Source organism: Trypanosoma equiperdum (genome assembly GCF_001457755.1).
Source record: "Trypanosoma equiperdum strain OVI genome assembly, contig: ctg_1261, whole genome shotgun sequence".
NCBI classification, from domain to species: Eukaryota; Euglenozoa; class Kinetoplastea; order Trypanosomatida; family Trypanosomatidae; genus Trypanosoma; species Trypanosoma equiperdum.
The window spans coordinates 23848-32280 of NW_027123240.1; the positions used below are offsets into that span (position 1 = coordinate 23848).

The 8433-nt window shown below is 46.7% G+C and overlaps 3 protein-coding genes and 1 pseudogene across 4 annotated transcripts in view; all 4 read left to right on the forward strand.

Moving 5' to 3' along the window:
- Nucleotides 1-928, forward strand: part of TEOVI_000566100:pseudogene — a 1665-nt pseudogene extending 737 nt beyond the window's left edge. The window contains exon 1 of the mRNA in view: nt 1-928. This exon is cut by the window's left edge and continues 737 nt beyond it. Coding sequence covers nt 1-928 — 928 coding nt within the window.
- A 214-nt stretch (nt 929-1142) lies between these two features.
- Nucleotides 1143-2234, forward strand: TEOVI_000566200 (expression site-associated gene (ESAG) protein, putative; the record flags this gene model as incomplete). Its single annotated transcript, XM_067220957.1, has 1 exon — nt 1143-2234. The coding sequence occupies one exon, from the start codon at nt 1143-1145 to the stop codon at nt 2232-2234; it is 1092 nt and encodes a 363-aa protein (XP_067077058.1).
- Nucleotides 2235-5235: 3001 nt separating this feature from the next.
- On the forward strand, nt 5236-5838 carry TEOVI_000566300 (uncharacterized protein; the record flags this gene model as incomplete). The annotated part of the gene is made up of 1 exon (XM_067220958.1): nt 5236-5838. The coding sequence occupies one exon, from the start codon at nt 5236-5238 to the stop codon at nt 5836-5838; it is 603 nt and encodes a 200-aa protein (XP_067077059.1).
- A 1890-nt stretch (nt 5839-7728) lies between these two features.
- Nucleotides 7729-8100, forward strand: TEOVI_000566400 (uncharacterized protein; the record flags this gene model as incomplete). The annotated part of the gene is made up of 1 exon (XM_067220959.1): nt 7729-8100. The coding sequence occupies one exon, from the start codon at nt 7729-7731 to the stop codon at nt 8098-8100; it is 372 nt and encodes a 123-aa protein (XP_067077060.1).
- Between the last annotated feature and the right edge of the window lie 333 nt (nt 8101-8433).

Below are 8433 nucleotides of genomic sequence, written 5' to 3' on the forward strand. Positions count from 1 at the left end.
CGTAAGCGTCACAACAGTTGGAATGGGCGCAGTGTACATTCATGCGTGGAGATGGACCTGGATATATAATTATATGCTACGGGAGAGGATGCATGAAGACGATGTGATTGTGATATTCGATGGGGGAGACACTTTTTTCACAGAAACACATTTAAGAGAAGATGCCATGAAGTATTTTCTGGCAACAACGCCTAGCACGCCTGAAAAGTTCAATGAAACAGAAATCATACAGGGAGCTATGACACCTCCAATGCTCTTCACGGCAGAAAAAGGCTGCTACGCGCCGCAAATGTATATCATGACGGGTGTCGATCCCAGTAAAATACCTCAACGGGAAAGATGTTTAAATGTGTATGAAGAGGCATTTGAGGCGTCTACTCTGGCAGGGACGCAGGCTATTTTGCGGAAGCACGAATCTGGAAGGTGGCATCTCAATGGCGGAGGAGTAATTGCAAGAGTGTGGGCTCTGAGAGAGGCCCTAGATGTTTTCTTCGCGCTCAAAAGGCAGAGTTACAAATGGTGGTGTGATCAAAGTATGTGGTCATTGATTTTAGCGTGGAGTGTCAGCAGACCAAAGCACGTGAAACCGGTGTTGCTTCTGAGAAGGGGAATTATGAGCCTTGACTACGAAACTCGGTATTTTCATTATCCTCATACAACGCCGATTAGGACAGGAGTGATCCTACATTTTCCAATGCCGATCGTTTTGTGGAAAAACAAAATGGCAAAATACGTTGGTGAGACGACATGGTTTAGGGCTTTGCGAGATTCCGAAGGAAGACAGAAGACAGTGGCAGATTACTTAAAGACCGTTTATGTGGATATTCGCTTCGTCTTTGGGTTCAAAAAGTGGAGGAAGTTTAGCAGCGTGTGCAGCATAAGCGATGTTGTGAACCCAAACTGGCTAAGTGGTGTGTTGAGAAAGTAACACCAGCGCTTGACCTGTACCATAATATCATGCCCCCTATACGCTGCGTGTCGGCACGCCATTCACCAGGATGTATGAATACACTGTGTGTGGAAATCCGTGTTTTATTTCATTTTTAGAAAAGATGAAAGGAACTAAGAAATTTTATGGTAAAAGAAGGAAGAGAACGTGTGTAATAGGTGCGGCACTTCTGCTTATCTTTTTACTTTGTCGCATGCTGTTTATCCGGACGGAAGAAGTGGAAGACACCACGTTTGAGGAGGGTTGTTGGGAGCGTGAGATGCGCAGCGAAGGAGTGGGAGATGTAAAGGTGCGTTACGTCGTGATACAGACGAAGCCCTCCCCAGGTTGGTGTAGAATGCTTGTAAGCTCTCTCGTTGTTGGTATTGATGTAATTACAATAGGACTCGATGGCGTGTACCATCACACCTCGAGGCCACATTGGTTGCTGAACTACATAGAAAGTGCGGGGTTAAGTGATGACGATGTGATTGTGACATTTGATGGTGCGGACACAGTATTTGTGAACAAGCATAACCTCCAGTGCGCTATTAGCAAGTTCATATCAACGACACCGAGCAAACCAGAAAATTTCGATGAGGAAAAAATACTGAAAGGCGTCCAAAAGTCTCCACTCCTGTTTACTGCTGAAAGGGGGTGTTTTGCCTCTCAACTAAGCGTTTTGTTTTCAATAAGAGGCAGAAAACACGAAAAGAGGTGTGAGCGGTTCTATAGGGGGGAGATTTCAAAGGCCAAAGCAACCGGCGCGGAACGGGTGATGCGGATGCCAAAGAGTGGGCGGGCGTATCTTAATGCTGGTGGGGTGATCGGGAGGGTGTGGGCATTTAAGGAAGCAATAGGAGGATTTTCAAAACTTAGAGAAAAGAGTGACAGATGGTGGTGTGATCAGACAATTTGGACCATTCTCTTTGCCTGGAGCGTCAATCAACAGGACACTGGGGGTAAAGCAGTGCACTTGAGAAAGGGTCTGATTTCTCTAGACTACGATGCGAGGTATTTTCTCATTCCTTCGTACACTTCCCCAATTCGAAGCATGATATTGCATTTTTCCGGGCTTATTAGAGACTGGAAGTGGTGGTTTCCAGGTGTTGTGAGGAGGTTGGTATGGATACAGAGAATGAGAGATGATGTGTATCAGAGAGACAGTAGGAGTTTGCTAACTAAGACCAGCTTAACGATCTACGGCGCTAAAGGAGAAAAATATATTCGTAAGTTTGCCGATGTTTGCAACGTTGATGAGGCCGTGGACTACACGTGGCTGTCGACGGTCCGAAGTAAGCATTAGATACTACAGGTCAGCGTGAGACCGGCTGTTTCTACGGATGTGTGTACACAGGATTTTATACGTTGTGGGTTGCCGTCCACTCCGCGGCAAATCACCTTAGGTGCCACTGTTGACATCAAAAGGTTTTTCGAAGACAGTCTTTAAAAATTTATGTAAATTCGCTCCCTGCAATCGCGAGTTGGCGTTGTTTTGTAAACACGTGGATCCGCGTAAACGAAAAAAAAACAGCGATCCCAGTGTCGTTGGGATCTTCTACTGATGCCTGCAACGATGTGGCCACCGAAAAATAAAGGTAACCGTTTTTTTTTTTTAGCACCGTACTCGTTCGCTATTTACGGATGAAAATGAGGGGGAGTAGTGGGTATGTAGATTTCGAATGCCGTATCGTGGTGTTATTGGTGACTTTCTGTAAAACAAGCAGTTCAAAGGGGGAGTGTGATTATTATCGTCAAACTTTTAGATGAGAGCTTGCATTCAAGGCGCGTTTTGTGGCAGAAAACACGGGCTGCTCCCTGAGGTAGTGCAAGCCGTTTGCTCGTATAACGCCATCCGGTGCAGTGGTGGTTGGTGTGGTGGTGTTCCGCGACACCGACATGTCGGGAGGTGTCTGTGAGATTGAGGGGTTTATGTGGGAATATGATATCGTAGCAATGTTTTATGGCGCAGACACGTCTTTAGCGCAGGCCGAGTTTGTGGAGGAAGAGACACACCTTTGCGAATAGCTCACCAAAAATTAAAATGACAAACACATGGCGAGAGTCATTTTGCTTGGAACAATGTTCCCCTCAATAATTTTCCGACCGAGAGGGGATGTTACCTCCTACGGATGTATGTCATGCTAGAGGTGTAGAACAAAAGTTCACAGTGGTACGAAAGTGTGTGAATATACGAGACTGGATGAGTGGGAAGGAGCTTATGGAGGGCTCGTCACGGTTGGGCTGCAGAATGCATGCCCAAACGGCATCGGTAAAAGTGGAAGAGTTTAAACGCTCAGAGAACCCTTTAAATCACTTTGTCAACGCCAGGATGGAGAACTTCAACTGATGGTGCGGCTTCTATATAAGCGCTGGCGTTTCCGTACAATGTGACAGAGTACGTATTCGGGGAGGCGTTTACTCCCTCTCTACGGGGACCCATGTCCCTTAACTACAACTTCCAATGGTTTGGCAACGCCACACTCAAAACAAACCTCACTTCCACTATTGCCCATTCGGGGTGAGATAATTGGGAGGGTGAGCTTGCCGATGACTGGGAGACTGTCATTGTGGTACCGACAACTTGAACCACCGGAGAGGTGACAGTGAACGAAGGAGCATTCACTTTCGGAGCCTTTAGTGGCACAACGTAAGGAGAGAAAGTGCCTTCGAACAACCTCGGTGACGTGCGTCGAATCAATAGGACGGTGAAATATAAATGGCTAATGAGACCATTTAAGTGAAGTTAGCTGACGCCAGCACCATGTGTTTGCATTTATTTCACCGTGGCGTGCCTCGTATTTCTCCGCAATGAAGTTGGGTAGACATCTTCACCATTGTTGAGGACGTGGTATGCATCTATTGAATAGTGGATCTTGTCCCTAAAAACTGCCGAAACGTGGACGAAGAGCTCTCATAAAAAGGATTTCGATTTTACGCTGCTGTGCGTGAGTCAGGATAAAGAGGTGGCGTGATTTTAATTGGTTCCATTGGAAATGCCTGTGATTTAGAGGAGTTCTTAGTGAAATCTCGAGCGCGCACAATAGTGATAAAACGAAAAAGAGGGATGTGAGGGGGAGGGCGTGCCGGTCATATAAAGGATATTCCAAACTATGAGCTTCATGGGAAAGACGCTTGTTTTGTGCGCGCTATTTTTCCGAACAAGTAGCAGGGGTACAATCTCGCTTCAGGTTGCGCTGCAGCAGATTGATGTCCATGATATAACTACCTCTCCCGTGGATAAGAGCCGTTCCATTACTCGAAAATTAGGTAGGGTAGAGAGCGCGGGGTGGCGACCAGAAGTTTTGATTCGGAAGAAATTATTGTAGATTATGTTTGTCGCCGTGTGTTTTCCTCTTACCTTATCAGTTTTCAACTACAGTGATGGCATTCCATCGGGAGTGGTCCGACTAATCTTGGAACCACCCTCGGGAGCGAGTCGCTCTGTGGGCAATTTGGGAGAAGACAGGACTTGTGATACCGAGATGTTAAAATAACTTTAAAGTAGTTGTATAACGTCTAAGAATTCAAAGGTGTATACAGTTGAATGTTTAATCCTGGGCGTGCTCATGAAGTAAATTGGTTACTTGGGGGTTATGGAAGCGAAATTAGTATGTTTTTTGTGGGCTTGTTGTATTCATGATCATCTAGAGAAAAGCATTGACGTACGAAAAGCTGATTACAGTGGATTGAGGGAACGGAAGGCCAGTTGCCCATTTGAGAGGGAACGCCAGCGGGAGTCTTCCAAGAGACGGTTAGCTCTCACTATATGCCAGTTTGTTGCCGATTGTCTGTGAAATTTATAATTCAAGTGGAAGACATCACTCTTCTCAGATCATATCTGAGTTTAAAAGAATTGGGATACCCCTGTTGCTCAAATATTCCACCATAAAAAAACGAAAGATCTTCACTTGGTAGCGTCGGATTAACTGTGCGTCCGGTTTCTCATATTCAGAACATCAATTGGAACTCCCACTCTATAGTGTGCCACGTCAGTGTTCTTCAATTTCCAAAGAGAGGGAGATTTTGTGACGGCAGCTTCATACCGCAGCGGGGGTCTTGGTGTGTATGCAGAGATTGCTTACTTGATGTGCACCACTCAGTTGCAACATCCTTGGCGTAGTTAACGGACAAAATTTAAAAATTTTATTGCTTTGAAAAAAAAATGAATTTGTGTTAAATGATATCTTAACATTTAAATGCTTTTCTTAGCAAATGATTGCAAATAACTTTGCGTTAAATGGAATGATCTTGTTTTTCATGCTGTCTTGTGAAGGGACGTTAAATTTGCAACAGCTAGGATAATAATGAGAACGAATAGTCTCAACATCGGAGCAGTTTTGGGGGTGATGTTGGTAGTGGTTGACATTGAAGCACAGGGAACAGGTGCCGTGTCCGCGTCGCATTGCACTTTCAACCAGCGCTCCGGTGTTTCTAAGAAGGAAGAGCTAGGGGACGCTATGAAGGTAGATAATGTCTTTCCAGGAGGCCCTAAAAAAGACGTTTTGGTGTCGTGTGCCAATAAGAGTCGTCAGACAGCGGCAGGGATTTTCGTTCACTGGTGCTGCAGGTGTGAATCAGAAACCAGTGGCGACAGGGGCAATGTTTGCGAATTTTTTGGAGATTGTGAATGTGATGATATCTATTCAACCTCAAACGTCCCTAAATGCGTTAAAGGAGACCACATGTGGAGGGACTCTTCTACTGCGCTGCGGGCGGTTCTTCAGGATGTCAAGGGGAGAGACGCTTGTAACATCTCAACACCTAATGGAAAAGAGATATTGATGAAGCTTACGAGAGAAGAGCTCACATCTAATATAGCACCTCAGGATTCGTCCTCCAAAATATTCTTGTTTCTGCTGGCTGCGCTGCTCATGCAGGACGAATCTGTGGCACAAACCTCCAATTAGCGAGAATGATAACTCGTCCGTCACACATTTTAGTGGAAAATAGGGGGTATTAAACAAAAAGGGCCCTCACAAACACGTGCATCCAAAATGTAAATAAATACATATACATGCATATTTCCTCTTCTCCTCATGGCGTCTCCTAGAGGTTGCTGGCTTCTCTTAGGCACATCCTCTGTCCACGTATTACTCACACTTGCACGTATGATTTACTATGGCCCAAGCTGCTTTGATATTTGACGTTTCCAATGAGCACACACTTTTGATACTTTCCCAACTTTTTGTACATATTTCTGTTGCATTTTATGTTCAAAGAGCACCGTGCGGTGGTTGGGGGGAAAAACGTAGCACAGTGATAGGATGCCAATAAGAGAGGTTTGAAGGAACTACGGGAATACGATGGGCTACTTTGCTGAAGCAAGGAAAACCTCAATTAGTCCTGCGTGGCACTGAAAGAACACCATCTGGTGGCAGAGATGAATATGGCTAGCAAAAAAAAAAAAAGACTTTCTCTTTGCAAAAACTCCCTGAGAGCTTTCCACAAACAGGGTGGCGTGTCTGAGGAAGCTTTTTCACGGACTTTCCCTCAAAGGGTCTCACGCCAAGAAAACAGATTATGGCAGAGTGACAAATTTCACGGTTGCTTATAGATTCCTACCCCTTTTGGGCGGAGGAACATCACCCTCATGAATCTCACTCAAAAGAAGGGAGTGGTGACGGCGGTCGGCCTGTCAGCAAAATGCCGGTGTCCATTCCTCTGGGTGTATGTGCCGCGTGGCCCGCGTTGTGCAAGGTTTCGTTCATCCGAAGTTAAGCTTTTGTGGACGGTGGCTTTCCATTCAAGGTTTGCCAATGCGGCTGCAGCGTGGGGTTTGTATAAATGTGCTTAACATTCACTGGTATAGATTTGCTGCATGTTCATGGGATTGCTGATGCGCCGCGCGTGAAAAAAAAAATTATTCCATTTTCGTCATTTGGACACCATTCTTCCGCCTTGCAGTCTACACTCCTCTGTGACCGAATGACAACGGTTAGTACAGGTGCAGCTCTGAGTAGGCTGACCACCGGGGCGTGCGGTAAGTCAATTCCCTTTGTGACTTACCCACAAAGATAAAGGGCGCGAACTATCGCTAATTTGGCACCGCAGTGGCAACGGTGCGCAGACAGGTCAATATGCCGCAGTTTTGACTTACTTCACCCGTGTTATCGTCTGTTTCATTCTTCCTTTCGGCGATCCGGGCCGGTGTTTGGCTCGTTACTTCATCGTGCACGGAGAAACTACCCTTCTTTCGCAGTAAAAACACGCAAACTGTGAGCCATCAAATGTTCTTCGTCAGTGCGGTGCGTAGTGTTAACTGTGCTGGGTCGAAAGGCTTTTAAAACTGCAGTACCCATGCATCATTTGTTCCAGGGTGACGCAGCACTTGCTTTCGCTTCTGGATCCAACTGTGTGTGACCTCACACGGCCGGAGTTGTGACCACCATGACTGCAGCAGTCCAGTGCTTCCATACTATTGCCGTGACGTGGTCACAGTGGGATTTGTTAATGTTTTGAGCAAACCGCAAGAGTCATCGCGACTGTTGTCTTGCCATAGCTTAGGGGCTTGGCGTAGGGGTTCGCGCATAAGAAGGAGCACTAACCCGAGTTCCGCACCCCATTCCGGTGGACACAGCGCTCCATACCGAGGGGTGCTGTGTATGTGGTGTGCCTGTCTTATCGCATATCTTCAGGTGGCACGTGCCTCGCCCGCTCACCCCCAGCAGGGGCAAAGCGGCACCTCACGTCGCTCGCATACAATAGGGTGCGGGATGTGATTTTGAACAGACACTCCCTCATTCGGAGGGAAGTACCTTATTTTTGAAAGTACCCTGTCAATTCGAAACCCCTAACCCATGAGGGTGATCTCTCCCTGTGATACTGTGCTAGTGAACACGCTCTTACAGTTGGGTGTGCTTTTTTACATGCTGGGTCCTCGGCAATTTTCGATTTGTGCGTACCCTGCTTCATTTTTCTATGCTCGGGCTGGTTTTCCGCGGGGGCAACAGTGTGAAGAACCATATGGTCGACGGGGATGCCAGCCTCTGCGCCCCAGACTTCATCCTTGTCCCAATCGTAGTGACCAGGCACTGACAGAGTGGAGATATGGGCAGTGCAGCGCTCTTCAACAAAACGGTGGGGTCCTTCGCCATAGTGGCATGTGCCGAAAAAAAAAAACAGTCCCGAGACACGTCCTGCACATGTCGCAGTGCAGCTTCACACCTTAGACAATTTAAAAGGAAGAGCACTTTGTCGGGTTTCTGCCCCAGCTTAAAATACAAAGTTATTCCAATTTAGGGCGGTAAATTATAACAAGAGGACGGCGACGAAAAGAGGAAGGGGTAAAGAACCGATTTTTTGTCTCGGCTTCGCGCCAACCGTCCGCGATTGCGCTTCGTTCCTAGCGCGGAAGTATGGAGAGCCTTGGAAGGAACCGTTCCAGCCTTGCTCAGGTTACAGCCGTTGCTCCACCGTGTCTCCAATACCTGCTTCTTCTTTTTTCCCCAAAGCTTTTTCGATATGGGGCATGTGGCCAAGTAGCCCGACGACCATTGGAATAC